Here is a 15,289-nt window from a genome sequence, read left to right as displayed (position 1 = left end):
AAAGAGATAAAATTAGTAACTTCTGTGGAAGAAAACAAAGGGATAGCAGCACTGATCATACAGAAAGCAAGATGGGTAGGGAAAGGAGGAACAAATGAGATTGGCTTGGCAGAGTGAGAAGCATTGCCACTTTTCTCAACTAAGGTTTGTCTGCAGCAAATTTGGAGACCACGGATTTAAATAAAAAAGATCCTGTCATTTGTCCTCTTACATTGTGGACATAATTAGCGAACTAGGTAATGAATAGGATCTAACATCCCTAACTGAGGCTTCTAGCCTCTGCCAAAATGCCAGAATGAAACATTCCTTTGAAACAGAACATCTAAATTCTGGGAATCACTGATACATTACATTTTGTTCAGGGGTAAGATTTGTTCCTTTACTGAAAAAAAAACTTTCAGTGTCAGCGCTCCCATGTTGCTACTTGGATTTTTGGACAATACAGGCTGTTTATTTTCCCACTGTTGTCCAGAATACTGTTTCAGGCCCAATGTGTCTGCTCTTCCATGGCTTCCTCAGGGACAGCAGAGCTGTTCCTGTCTGTTCAGTGCTTCATGGAGAAGCTCTAGGGAAAAATTAATGCCTCCAGGGGAAGTAAGTTCTTCACAAGGAGACAAATTTGGGTCAATGATGCGGCCTGAGCCCTGTTCAGCCCTTGCTTTCAGTGTTCCTGAATTGCTTGACCTAAGCTCATATATACTGAGATGCCTCCATGTATATCCTAGAGAAACAAAAATGCATATTGTCCTCTAGTGGAAGAAAAACTTTTAGAATTTATCAAATATATTAAATTTCAAGAGATTCTAATTAGTTGTATATGGTATATTTAGTTATGATTTTGCTCTTGGACTTCTATGCATGATAATTGTATTTTGCACTTCAGTGCTGTGGTAAAAGCCTTTGTTCGCTGTAAAGGTAAATAAAATTCTGGAACTCATCTTCTTTCAGATGTATTTGTTGGGTTCTGGGACATTCACTGTAAAGGATCTTCTTCAGGAGAAGTACCACAGGTTGCACATAACACTAAGGTTTGTAATATTTTCCTTCTTTTAACTGTTAATTCTTCAAAACATGCTTAAGATGAGATGAAAACCTCTTATGTCATGACTAAGTTGAAATGAACCTAATTAAACTCCCTTGTTTTGATATCAGGTATATTCTGATTATCAAAATGTGTGAACACATGCATCTCTTCTCATTGTCATGTTACCCTCAAATGTATAAGCTGAGCACAGAGCACTGCCTAGGCTGCCTTCATTCCATGCAGCATCCTTGTGGAATAAGGGGAATGTTCTCCTGTTGGACTAACCCATTATAAAATTATTACAAATGAAGTTGAAAAGCTTCCTGTTTAAACTGCTATTGAAGTTTGAAGATTAATACCCTTTTATAAGTGTTTCCTTGTTGATGAACAGGTCCTCCTCCAAAAAAATCTCAACGCAGAGTATTTGTTGCAGGTCGGCTGAAAGTGACCGTGTTGGTAACATCACAGTTATTGGATGGCAGATGGAGGAAAAATCTGACCAAAGGCCTCCAGTGACAAGGTCACCTGATACCATTAATGGAAGGGTGAGTTTGAGCATTGGACCAAATTCAGAAGAATGCAGATTTATTGCCAGCATTGAAATAAGCTAGGTTGACATCTGCCATCAACTATCCTGTCCATCTTGATATTTAGTAGAGCTTTACATTTTCAAAATACTGTAAGGAGCAGCCTAATGGTGATGAAGCCATTTTGAGATTTGCAGAGCTCTTGGTGCTCATGTGCGGGGTTAAAAGTCTTGGGAAAATAATTTTAATTTAAAATTATTAAGCTTTAGTTATCAAGTATTCATGTTCTTCATTGGAAGAGGCTTCTGGTACTGTTCATTAGTGCACTTGGTGCATGGATTACCAGTTTCAGAGACATGTGGTATTTTATTTCACATTGTGAATAGGAAGGTACCATTAGGCAAAACTGTAATGAAGATGCTAGGGAATTCCCAGAACTGTTTGAAAGCAGATATTTGCAGTACTTTCTCAGCCTAGACATATATTTAATTCTGCAAAGCTTGTGTTTTGAGTATCTTGGTGATCATTGCACTCTTATATGTGTATTATATTCACACTGTGCACTAGAATCCCTTCTTATCCTCCAGATCCGTTCATGACTATTGATGCAATACCTGCAAGGATTCTGGAGCTGTGCTAGCATAAGTAATTGAAAGTCTGGATGAAAATTTTTGTAGTATTTTGAACTGTGCATAGAAGTAAATAGGATTTATTATTTCAGCCTGAAATATTTTTTATTCACAGTAGAAATATTTGAAATATTTATTTAAAGCATGTGTGGAGTTAGATATTTCTTTGAAGTCTTTCTGATAGGTCATCACTGCATATTGTTTGGGCACTGAGGTTTCATTCTTTACTATTTCTGATTTTTCTTGTTTTTGTTCTTGTTCAGACTGTGTTGCCAGTTGATGAAAGTTTAACAGAATCCTTAGGAATCAGATCCAAATATGCTTCATTGCGGAAGGATGCACTACTGAAATCTGGTAAGCTGCCCTGGGCTGTAACAAATGAGCTTTAGGTATCAGTAAAAGCTGATCTGCCCTGTGTGCCTGTGGCCCCAGGGCATTTCAGCAGATGTTTCATTTGAATAGGAGCAGGCTGCTGATTGACCAGTCCTTTGAGGGTCATACCAGAATAAATCATTTTATCATATGCACTATTCTGTATTGTAAAAACAGCAGAGGCAAACTCTTGCCATTAGATTGACTGTAATATAACATTTTTCATGCAATTTCATAGTCTATTCCTAAACAATTGTTGCAGGGTGAGGAGAGGGTCAGAGTAAAGCAAATTGCTTTACAAAAAGAATCTTGCAGAGGAGTTAGCTTTCCAGCAAATGATTGCGTGAGAGGAAAATGCACAGTACATAGACAATAAAAAGGGCATTTTAAAAGGTGAATATGTATTTAATTTAGCTTCTTTAGCAGTGTAGTAAGTCATTTGGAGTGGAGGCTTTTCCTGCAAACACTTGGAGAATGGCCATTGCAGAACGACCATGCCTGCAAAAGGCAGACTGATGCCTGCTTAAACCAGATCTTTATAGCAGGGTGTTTCATCATAGTGAACTGAAGCCATTTACTTTAAGAAAGAAGAGACTTTGTACACTTTTAAGTCACATCCTAGGCTTAAATAACATGGTTTTAATTCTTTAGTGTTTGGTGGTGCCATTTGCCGCATGTATCGTTTCCCAACCACTGATGGAAACCACTTGAGAATCTTGGAGCAGATGGCAGAGAGCATCCTGTCACTTCACATCCCTAGACAATTTGTGAAGCTGCTTCTAGAGGAAGATGCAGCAAGGTGAGTTTTGAGATGGTTTACATGTGCAGTAATACAGCAGTGATGTGGCTGTTACTGAGTTACAAAGGCATAAATGTATCTGTGTTAATGCACTGACTACTCGGTGAGATAAGAAATGGCTTTGAGAGTCAGAAGAGTAGTTTTGAATGGAAAACAAAACAGAATAAAAGCAAGTAAAATGAAATGCTGTAGTACAGTAATGACATGGCCTCATTTTAGAAGGTGTGAGGGAGAAGGAAATCTGTTAAGCGTTTTGTAGGTTTAGTCTGAATTTGCTTTTTTGAAGCAATTAACTTTCTTCCAGGCAACATACTCCTTTACGATTGTTTCTTCCCTACATTTGTAGGCTGTGGTTTGCAAATCTAATGTTTTATGTACTCTTTGTAAAGGCCAAGATTAGAATGTTAAAGCATTTTAGCTGTGTTTTTGAGTATTGGGCTTTTATTTTGACTGTATTTTAATCAAATCCTATAGATTTTAACTAAGTCTGACCTTAATTAATACTAACTGGTGTTCTCGTTTTTGTATATTAGGACATTTCAATTCCTTTGGAATATTGTGAAATAAAATCATGGGTTAATCCATTCATTGTAGGTATTTTCATATTTTGTGAAAATGACAAACTCTCACAGGAAGGTGGCAGAGACTTTTTGTAATGCATTGGAAAGCTAATTGAGTTTCTGAACTTTCTGATGTTATGTTTTTAGTGGTGTGTGCTTAGATTCTAGAAATTGAATGCTCTATCTTGTTCAGCTATCCGACTACAACCTTGGTGGAGCAGGCTAGGGGTATGCCATTACACATTTAGTCATGAGGTATTTGTTTTTTATTTTGCGTCTTTGTTTCTCTACAGCTTTCCTCACAGTAGGTTTAAAAGCACTTATTCATTATACAACCATAATAATAAAGAGTTGGGAAGCTTATCCATAAGATGCCATGTATGATGGATGAAGGTTAAGGACTTGAATATAAGGAGAATTCAGGGTGAATGAGCAAAAAGATGTGTCTTTCAGTAAGACTGTAGACAGTGAAGTTAGAGGCCTTGGCCATGAATTGTGACTGTTCAGAGGCTCTTGCTAAAATCATGCAGAGATTGGTGGATGCCTGTTGTAAACAGGTACAGGTTAATAGCAGCCCGGGTGATTGTTAATATGACCTTGTATATGTCCACTGGGTAATGTGGCTCAGAGGTAAATAGGACTTCATGTAATTACTGAGAAAGGCTCCCTTGTCTCTGTTCAGTTGAGGTGACCGTCAATAATGTGCACAATCACACTTTGTATTCATGGAGTCACTCAAATTTGACCAGGTGCTCTGTTCTCCCTTCTCAGTGCTGCAGCCCGGAGGAATGACAGACAGCTACACAAGCACAGCTGTTTCTGTCTTCACATCCTGGTGACTTTTAAAACATCCTTGGATAATCACAACTGTTGTCTCTTAGATAAAACTCTTCTGGGCCAGAGCCCTTTGAAAGGAAACATTTACTGGGGGATGTGACATTTTGACTGCCTATTTATTTATGGCATCCATATTCCTTGCTGCTTGGCTCTAAGGGACAAACAAGTAAACTTGAAGTGGTAAGCTGTGAATTTACTTCAGTAAGACCAGGGCTCAGATGCATGGCTGGTTTTGAGCAGGGAGTTTGACAAGGTAATCATAATAGCATCTTATGCAGAAAGCAAGTCAATCTGATGTTTTTCTTGGAAATTTAGTTCTTTTTGATAATATTCAAAGTACTGTGGAGTGGGAATTGCTCTTTGAAATGCTGTCTTAAATTATACAGAGACAATTGGTTAAAACTATGGAATTAGGAATATTGAGAGAATTGCAAAAAGAAGTGCTGGATCCTTTTGACAGATGATTGTTCTACCTTTTCCGGGGTAATGTGCTATTGAATTTAGTCTGGTGTTGACCTGTTTATTTTTTCCCCTTTCTTCCTTCATTCCAAATAATACACTAATCCAAGAAGAAAGTAATACAAATGTGACATGAAATACACTGTTCACAGCAGTGAAATACTGTTCACTGCTGGGGAACATTATGTAACAGAGGATTGCCATGTGTGACTGGAAACCTGGCAGTTGGGGTACAAGGGGTTTTCCTGTTTGTATCTGTGGATGTCCAGTCCTCCTTTATTCTACCCTGAGTGCCCAAAATCCTGGATTTCAGATGAAGATTTTTTTGGTTCATCTTCAGTCTCTCCAAACCCTTAATGCTTAATGCTTGCAGTCTCTCCAAACCCTTAATGCTTACACTTCTTAGGCTTTCCCTGGCCTTGCAAACTGTTGTGTACCTACCTTACCAGTGAATATACTCCTTGTACCTACCATCAGATTGGTGCTAATATCCCACTTAACCTCTGTCAGAGTTTTTAATTAAAGAGCCACCACAGTTCAGTAAAGTGTCCTTAAAAGGTCCTCATTGTCCCAAGTCACCTGACACAAGACAGTTCCCATCATTTACCAATCCTCATATAGTTGAAGAGCTCCTGCAGAAAGGTGGGAAGTTCTGCTTATGATCAACACCTGAGGCTCCTGGGGGAAGTACAGTGTATTCTGCCTGTGAGGAAGCAATTTACCTCAGAGTAGTGCTCAGCCTGTGCTCTGACATGTGCTTGTGATGTGTGTTTGGAAGTTTGGGATATGTGTTGTTTCCAGTCTGGTGAGTAGCTCAGACATGGTAAATTGAGAGTGTGTCAGCTGAGGATGGTGTTTTGTTGATAAGATGTGAAACTCATTCCTGGTCAAGTGGACTATGGGCATAAATGCCTCTCTTTCCCTCCCTCCCCAATTTTTTTCCCCCAGGGTTTGTGAACTAGAAGAATTGGGAGAACTGTCTCCTTGTTGGGAAAGCCTTCGTCGACAAATAGTTACGCAGTACCAAACAATTATTTTGACTTACCAGGAAAATCTGACTGACCTGCACCAGTATAAAGGTGATTTTATTTTATAAAAACATGATTCTTCTCTACCAGGATTGTTAGTGCTTCTCTGAAATTGGGAACCCAGAAGGTTTTATGATGAGTAAACAATGTTATTATATTTTCTGTCTTTATTAATAATTATTGTGAGTTTGCTAATTACCGGGGAATATTTGTCTATTCTTTTTGTTCTCTTATCTTACTCTGAAAGTAGAGGACAAGGCATGAACAGTAACAGAAAGATTTTGGTTTGTTTTTTCTTTTTAATTTTCTCTGCTTTACTTTCAGCACATAGCAAATGATGAATAAAGCTTCTTGAATGTTTTAATGTAGGCACAAGGAGAAGAGTTTTATGCCTAATTTTGTCTTGCATTTCTCAGGTCCTTCATTTAAAGCCAGTAGCTTGAAAGCTGATAAAAAACTGGAGTTTGTTCCTACAAATTTACATATACAGAGGATGAGAGTCCAGGATGATGGAGGATCAGGTATTAGTTTCTCTTTCTTCACTGATCTTGTTACTTTTCTCTCCACTTTTTAAAATTTCCATCGTCAACCATACAGCCAAGTTTCTACAAACTATAGTAGTAGTGCTACTTGGCATTTTTGTAGCACCTTCTATTCTCGGATTCCAAATCTCTTTACAAAAGAAGAGATGGAAGTATAATTATTGCTGTTCTACAGGTGGCAAAACTAGGTTCTGCAGTTAACTGAACTCTAGGTGGCACAAGTTAGCCTTTGTAGTAGGGTTGGGTTTAGCTGCTGCGTCCTTTCCAGACATTCTGACTGTTGTTTCTTGTTAAGCTTGTGTGCTTTTTCTCCAGAATCAACCTGTGTGGCAATGCAAAATCACATTTTTTCACATCAAGCTTTTTTCATTGTAAACAATCTGGGCTTTCCCTTCTTTTAGCAGTAATTCCCTGTGATCATGAACACACACTTGTGTCCATGTGAGGGATTCCAGTAATGGCAAGCTTGGTATACAAACCAGTGTTCAATACTTCTTTTTCACAGTCCATCTTCTAGATCAAGAAACATAGGACCTGCATTCATGTATGGGTCTTTCACCTGAAAAAGTATTTGATGGATTTCCAGGACCTCTAGAACAGCTCAGTTTTCCATTTCTTTCAAACCTTGGCAAAGTTTTCTAGAAATTACTTTCAGAAAAGATTTTGAGCTTACACAATTGTTTGTCCACGTAACAGATGACAGGTTTTCATTTGTGAGTCCTTTTTGTCCATCCCAGATCAGAACTACGACATAGTCACCATAGGAGCACCAGCAGCTCATTGTCAAGGCTTTAAATCAGGTGGCTTGAGGAAAAAACTGCATAAATTTGAAGAGGCAAAGAAACAGTAAGTAGAAATAATATTGTGACAGCTATTATTGTGCCTTTTCCTCCTGGTCCATGCTCAGTTACTTGGAAAATCATTCCATTCTGTTTTTATTTCATTCAATAGTACTACTATACAATATTTTGAATTGAATATTTTTCTGTGCATTTTTTTTCCAAAGAAGGAGAGGGAAAACAGTTTCTTCCTTATATTACTGTATTTATTTGTTTACTGACAGACTCTTTCTAAGAGTCTTTTTATGAAAACTGTAATTTTTCTGAATACTTGTTGATTCATTTAATTTAGTTATTTTAGGTGTTGGGTTTGGGTTCTGCCCAATTGTGGGTCAGAACATTTGCTGAACATCCTCAGCTGCACTACATCATGCTTCAACCCATTATTTTCAGGAGACTTTCACCCCTCTCATAGCTTCCAGGTCCTGTTGCTGAGCTCTCTTTAGTAGGAACCTGCTGTGCCTGATTAGTAAATTCCTTGTTGACAAAATGGATTTAGTTCTGAAAGTATTGCTGGAGGCTTTCCTGCATTGCCTAAGGTTTATGCAGAGATTGGGCTTCTGAATTTGTTCTCTGCCCTACAGGCAGGATACTTGACCCCAGTGGGGTCTACAGGGACTGCCCAGTGGCCTCTGTGGAAGAGTGGATGTATGAGCTAAAGGGATTGCAGAAGCTGGGAAGGTCACATTTGCTAACATGGCACCCACTCCAGCTCCCAGAGAAGGGAGAGTGCTGCAGGGTCTGCATTGCTTCTGCTACTCTGTGGAGCATTTGAGACACAGGAGCAGCAGGACATGGAGTTGTTGTAGTCAGGGAAAAGGAGACCTTGATAATGTCCTTCCAAATAAAGGATTAGTAGGATTTGGAGCTGATAGGACAAGGGAATGACGTGGGAATCAACTGCAGAATTAATTTTGGCTGCAGAGAAATGAATAGCAGCATTTTGTGAATGTCAATCAGATACGAACTGATAAACAGATTGGTGCAAAAACACCTAGTGTAATTACTCAGGCTGACAGAGTGCACTAGGATGGGACTAGAGGAAACTGTAAACTTGGGAACACTGGTATGCAGGTTCACCCTTTCTCTTCTTTTGATACCACTTTTGGTCTTTGAAATAACCTCCTTCTGTCAGTGTAGCCACTGAAGTGGTTCTTGCTCCTGCAATAGCTAATTTCCCAAGGGGATTTGTTCTTTTTCCCCTCACCCAATAATTAAGTTGAATGGAGAGTTTAATTTCCATCCAGAACTTTTCCTCTAAGCTTTTCAGAACTGTTCCTTCTGGGTCCATGAAAACTGCAGGTTCAACATTTGAAGAACAACTTTCATTTTAAATGCATCTATGTAATTAAAAAAGCCAGTATAGTAGAACTGAGATCCATCTCCTCAGTTTCATTGTTACATTCAGTTCCTTCTTCTTTCATTGGCATAACTGTGCTTGGTGCATTCACAGCATTTCCCCAGATCAACTCATGGTCATCTGGCAATCTGTGTTTTTTTGCTTACAACTTCACATACCCATCTTATTGAAAACATGACTCAAATAAGTTATTTCCCCAATCATACTTTGTTTTGTTTCTGCTTTTGGTATTTGCTAACAATCTGCTAATTTTATTTTGGTTTTTTGTTTTTGTAGCAGTTATGAGGAGTGTTGGTGAGTTTTCTGTTTCTGAGAGTTCTATAGAGGGTTTCTGTTCTCTGGGTTGTTTTATTTTCCTTTGTTTGGCAAAGATCTGGTGTGTTTTAAAGTGTGCAGGGCTTTTTAATGTCATGCATCATGGCATCCCTAATTGTGCTCTAAGTAATTGTAGCTGCTTTGTAGAACATGATGTGTGAATGAACTTCATTTCATCTGCAATGTTTGTTTGCAATGAACAGCTAACTTCTGGCTCTCTCTGACCATAAGAAGTTAAAAAAACTGAAAATCAGAACACAAGCATTTTATATATTTTTCTTTGTTATTTCCAGTGAAAACTATCTGGAATGAGAAACTTTTCTGCCAGTGATGGAAGATAATTAAGATAATTTTTTGTATTTTAAAACCTTGATAGTGACAGATTTGGCATGATGTATACTTTTGTAATCCATGTCTTTATTTTAACATTTTCACATAATATTTTTTCTCATTTTGTGGTGTTCAGTGCTATCAAAAGCAGACATTACCGGGTGGTTCAAAAATGCAGAAATTCTGCTCTAAATTACTCTTATTAAGGTTGAACCTCTAATTCACTGAGAATTTAAGTCTGTATTACAGTTTGCTGCTATAACACAATGAGAGCTGTTCATTTGAAAAAGCAATTGCAGGTTGGAAAGTAAGTATATGTGAACTTTACACCATAATTTTTTCCCCAGTCATCCTAGCAAATGTTTATTATTAAAATATAATAATTCTAAATCCAATCTCAATATGCTGCATGGCCTTTTCTGCCAACTATGTCTTTATGCATGTTAACCACACTGTTGTGGAAAGAAATTGCTCAGAGGAATTGTCACTAAGATCACCAGTCACTAGCAAGCACAAATCAAGTACAGAGAAAGCCCTAAAACCAGAGATTAATTTGCTGTATGGGATAGCAGTGCTCTTTGCCCCTTGGGTAGGTGGGCAGAGCACAAACAAGAAAACTCTTCCAGGAATCACTTCTGAGTTACATCCTTTGATAACACATCCCTCATCTTTCTTTTGTAATGGAGCTCAGGCAGACAGTGGCATTAGGCTTCTCCCTTGCCTTAATATCCATTAAGGGATAAGAATTGGAATTGTGACATGATTTTGAACACAACCCTCGTTTCCTACCTCACAGATACACTGCAGAAATGAACAGCATTGCTCTAAGGGTAGCAGAGTTCCCATTCCTTGGAGGTCATGATCTGTTCCTGAAAAAGAAACCCCTCTTCATGTAACCTCTCAGCAGGGCTGTCTCCATTTAACAGTGCTGAGATGGGTGCAAACAGTAGGTTCTTCTGTACTGTCACTATGCTGAAGCCGTTCATGACTGGAAAAAAAAAATAAAATTAAGGTAATACACAATAGGTGTCCTCTCATGCTTGATGCCTTGTCAAGAATGGATATTGCACTTGGCACGGCTGGAGATGATGTAAGGCCTAGTATTTGGGTACCTTTCCTACTGGGAAGGAATAACCCAGCATTTTGCTTGACAAAGGGAGTAGTTGTCAGTCGGTTCCAAATAATTAACTAAGAGCACTTCAACTTAGAGTAATTTTCTAAGTTAAAAGGCAGCTTTTGTGAATGATTCTCAAGTGGGATCAAATTACCCTTTGTAAGTGTCATTCTTTCTCCAGTAGTTGTAGACCATCTGTCTTGGATTGGATAAGCAACTTCTATCGACATCTAAACTTAAAAGGCATAATCTGTTCTCCACTGTCAAATAAGCAGTTTTAGTGTAGCTGCATTATCCCCATGTAAAGATATGTTTGTCCCTAGTTTAGTATTTTAAGTGTGTGCTAACAGAAACCACACAGAGAACAGTGTCCTTGGATCAGCCTGAAGATGCATGTTGATTTTTTACATATCATAAAATTGCTTTTTCTGGTGTGATTTGATTCTGGTCTGTAATAGGGGAAATTATATACTTGCAGAAGGACTTTTTTGCTAATACAGCAGTGTTTGCATTATGGCTCTGGGTGGCATTTCTGTTTTAGAAGAAGCACAGATTTTATTTTCATGATGTTAGTAGGTATATGATAAAACATGTTTGTAAGCAAGGCCTCAGTGAAGTATCTGTGTTGTAAGGAGAGGGAGAATGGAGCAAGATGTCTCTGCAAAAGGTGGTTCTGTACCTGATGGCAAAATCTGTCACCCACCTCAGCAAAACTGTCCCTCTGGTGTGCAAACTCTGCCCACAGCCCCTTGGTATTAGGGATTAGTAAATCTGCATCTGTATACTTTTAGTAAAGGCAGAGAAGTCTCTAGCATCATGTTCCTGCTGTGCAATTGCCCACTGGACTTTCACTGTTGTTCACTACTTTAGGTACATTTTTGTTGTCTGCCATTAATTCCCCAGCATGCCACTGTAATGTGTGTCCCTCTAGATCAATTTCTCCCCTAAAATCCGTCTTTCTTTCTCAGCACTTCAACAGGTTCCCAGTCTATAATATACATCCCACAGGACATCGTTAGAGCAAAGGAAATTATTGCACAAATCAACACCCTGAAAACACAAGTCAGTTATTATGCAGAAAGGCTCTCAAGAGCTGCCAAGGATAGATCAGCTAATGGCCTTGAAAGAACACTTGCCATCCTAGCAGATAAGGTAGGAGAATAATTCATCTCCCTGCTGAAGCACAGTGTATTGCTTGTTCTCTCTGTACCTTTAGTAGTTTTTCTTGAAACATCTGTTTTACCTTTTTCAGTAGAGTGTTGTAACATGTACAGACCTAAACAAAAGTTATATAAACCTTTAAAAGTTCCTGGTTTTATTTATGTATCTCCTACTTTTGACACTCTTGCCTTTACCTCCTCTTGAAAGTGCAGTGTCCTCGGATTCCCTCTATTCATTCATCACATTGCAGTAATGTGCATTCTTCACTTTCTTTTATCTCCTTTTCTCCATAACCACCTGGGATTTTTTTTTAATGTTCTGAGTCATCTGTCAAGCAGCAGCAACTGTGTGAAAGTTAATGAAACAATTCTGTATTTTTCCACTGGTGAAATAAGGAATAATGGTGACATAACCTTTGCTTGAATTATAGTAATGTAAACAAGTTATTTCTTGATGTGCTAACAAAAAACCAGACTGGATCCACAGATGAACACAATCTTACAGGGAGAAAAAACCCAAATACATTTTTACTGACCTCTTCTTTCCTTGAAGCAGATCTGAAGGCTCTAAAAAGCAGTAGGGGCCAATCAGCTTGACATATATTGTCCCAGTGGAAGGGATACACATACAACCTTGTATAACAGGACCTCATGTAAATGTGTTATTTATTATAAGACTCATTCTAAATTAATACAGTGTATAATTTTTCTATGAGATTTTCTACAGCTGGATTATGTGCATATATAACATATTCATGTCTTGTTTGTTGTTATTTTAGTAGACACATAGGCCACATAATTTTCCTATTCATATGGCTTACAGAAATCCTTTAATACAACACAGCTAAATAAGACAGGGAACAAATTGCATTGATTAGTGGGTTATACCTTCAGCCCTCCTCTTAAATATTTTTATGATTTCAGACAGGATGATTGGGGTGAAACCTGATCCTTCTGGTGTGGCAGCTGTTGTGTGGGGTATAAAAATCATTTAATATAGAATATAGTGAGTTGGAAGGGACTATAATCAGGATCATCCTGGTCCTGCCCTCCCAGACTCACACCATGTGCCTGAGAGCATTATCCAAACACTTCTTGAACTCTGTCTTGGTGCTGTGACCACATCCCTGGGGAGCCTGTTCCAGTGCTCAGACACAACACATGTCTGCACATTGTTCTAAGTTTTCATCAAATGAAGAATAAAGTGCAAATAAATTGAATTGCACATTCCTCAGTGAAATTTTCAACAATTACAAATCTAATATAGTAGTACAGACTTTGGAAATGTATAATTTCTGTTTTGGGATCCTATACTATTTTTAAGGTCATTCTGTAAAAGTATTCTAAAGGCACCTTCAAGCAATAATTTCTTTTACAGAATACTGCTTCTTTTTTTTTTTTTCTTTCTTGAAAAAAATACAGTATAAATTGTGTATGGAATCATGAAAAGTATAAACTGTGTATGGAATCATGAAAAGTTTTCAAAATGTGGGGCTTTATTGTTTTTAGACCCGGCAACTTGTTACAGTTTGTGACTGCAAGCTGTTGGCAAATTCAATACATGGACTGAATGCTGCAAGGCCAGACTATATAGCTTCAAAAGCATCTCCAACCTCTGGAGAAGGGGAACAAGTGATGCTAAGGAATGATCAAGACACACTTGTGGCCAGATGGACAGGAAGAAATAGCCGATCTTCTCTGCAGGTGGACTGGCACGAAGAGGAGTGGGTATGTTTGCATAGTGGAGCGATGAATCCTTTATTCTTTTTACTTTCTTTTTTAATAAGCTCTGTAGCTGCTCACCAGATATGCATAGGATGAGTATGTAGGAGGTATTGGTCAGCTAGCAAAGATGTTGTCTCTATCCTGCAGGCAGTTACTCCTTGACATGGGAATACAAGCAGGCTTTAATATTTCTGGGTCTCCTAAACACTGGAAACTGTTAGAGGAGGTGCACAGCATTTTTAAGGTGAGGCCCAAGGGAAAGTAAATAGCTTTTCAAGTGAAAAACTGACCACACTACAAGGGGCTTTTGCACTTTCCCAAGTGTATTTTGGGGGTGCTAGCTATGCAATTTAACCTTCCTCTTACAGAAATACTGCCATAAACATTTAGAACTTGCAGTCAATCACTGTTTTGATTATGAACAGCATTTTAAATCTGTTTGCACAAAGTATTTAAATTATTTTCCCTACCACACTGCCAATCAAAATGAAAATTGGACTGTGTAAATTCTTTCATTGTGTTAAATAAACAGAAGTTAACTAAATCTCGCAAATAGTCAAGATTAATTAAAGCAATTGCTAATACTGGGAAATACCAACTTTTAAAAGAGATTCAATTTATTTTGGAAATGGATCCTTGCTAGTTGTAATTATTTTGGCATACTTTGACTTACAGTCAAAGTCACAGTAATAAGATAGAAATAAAGCTAATTCAGTGTTTAGGCATTACTATAATACAGTCATTTTATCTGTTGTTCACTGAGTTACAAAGAAAAAAAGATGTGTGATTGTATACAATTACTATGTCAAACATGAATTTCAAGAGTAAACAATAGTGCCATCTAGAAATTGGAATTATAGGGCAAGAGGAGGAACTTAAAATTGTTTGGCAAGCTTACACAGAAAATAACTTTGCTATTTAGCACAAAAGTCATGTCACTAGATATTGTTGACATCCTGGTATATGTTATTTATATATCCATAATTTGTGCACACATGCAACCACAATAGTCCAGAGGAAAGTTTGCAGAGGAATTGGGACTAGAATCACAGGAGGAAATATATCACCAAGGGATTTGTTACCCAACGTCTCTTTTGGTTTTAAACTGGGAAAGAAATGTTTTCTTTTCAGGAGAAAGTTTGGTTGAATGTTGACAAAAGTCTGGAGTGTATCATACAGCGAGTGGACAAACTCCTGCAGAAGGAGCGCCTGCAGAGTGACAGCTGTGAGGACGTTTTCCAGTGTGATGTCAGCAGTACCAGTAAGAAAGGTAATCGGGACAGTCGTGCCTACTGGATAAATCCAGAAGATTTAAATGAGACCTCATCATCCTCACCACCTTCATCATCCTCACCACCATCTTCATCCACACCATCCTGTGCATGCCATTCTCTCAAGACAAGTGCGTATGCCAGACGCTGCTTCTCCCTGCTGCTCTCTTCCTGTGTGCTGGCATCATTCCTAAGCCTCCCCTACAGCCCTCCATGTGTTTTTAGCTCAGTGGTGGTATTAAGCAGTGATGTCAGGCAGAAAGAGCTGTTAGGTGTACTGGGAGCTGCTAAGCCCATTACTTATTTTGAAATCCTGGTCCCACTGAAATAATTTCCAAATCCATTGGTGGCAGTGGCGCTTGGCTTTCCCTCTGTGTGTTTTAAGCTGGTAAAACAGT

General features: G+C 38.3%; 1 protein-coding gene across 4 annotated transcripts in view; it reads left to right on the top strand.

The window, feature by feature from the left end:
* Positions 1–15,289, top strand: part of INPP4A (inositol polyphosphate-4-phosphatase type I A) — a 71,015-nt gene that overhangs the window by 28,333 nt on the left and 27,393 nt on the right. Inside the window, exons 7-17 of one of the 4 annotated variants that reach the window (XM_058800568.1) lie at positions 949–1,028; positions 1,458–1,569; positions 2,444–2,534; positions 3,204–3,351; positions 6,156–6,286; positions 6,652–6,756; positions 7,515–7,623; positions 9,253–9,270; positions 11,704–11,887; positions 13,405–13,623; positions 14,752–15,022. In XM_058800568.1, the coding sequence (XP_058656551.1) occupies positions 949–1,028; positions 1,458–1,569; positions 2,444–2,534; positions 3,204–3,351; positions 6,156–6,286; positions 6,652–6,756; positions 7,515–7,623; positions 9,253–9,270; positions 11,704–11,887; positions 13,405–13,623; positions 14,752–15,022 (1,468 nt within the window). The remainder of the gene's footprint in view (positions 1–948; positions 1,029–1,457; positions 1,570–2,443; positions 2,535–3,203; positions 3,352–6,155; positions 6,287–6,651; positions 6,757–7,514; positions 7,624–9,252; positions 9,271–11,703; positions 11,888–13,404; positions 13,624–14,751; positions 15,023–15,289) is intronic. The other 3 variants (XM_058800570.1, XM_058800569.1, XM_058800571.1) reach the window with 3 other exon arrangements.

This window comes from Ammospiza caudacuta, chromosome 2, assembly GCF_027887145.1.
Source record: "Ammospiza caudacuta isolate bAmmCau1 chromosome 2, bAmmCau1.pri, whole genome shotgun sequence".
Taxonomy (NCBI): Eukaryota; Metazoa; Chordata; class Aves; order Passeriformes; family Passerellidae; genus Ammospiza; species Ammospiza caudacuta.
The sequence above is the reverse complement of the archived record's forward strand: the minus strand, read 5'-3'. Positions and strand labels throughout refer to the sequence as shown.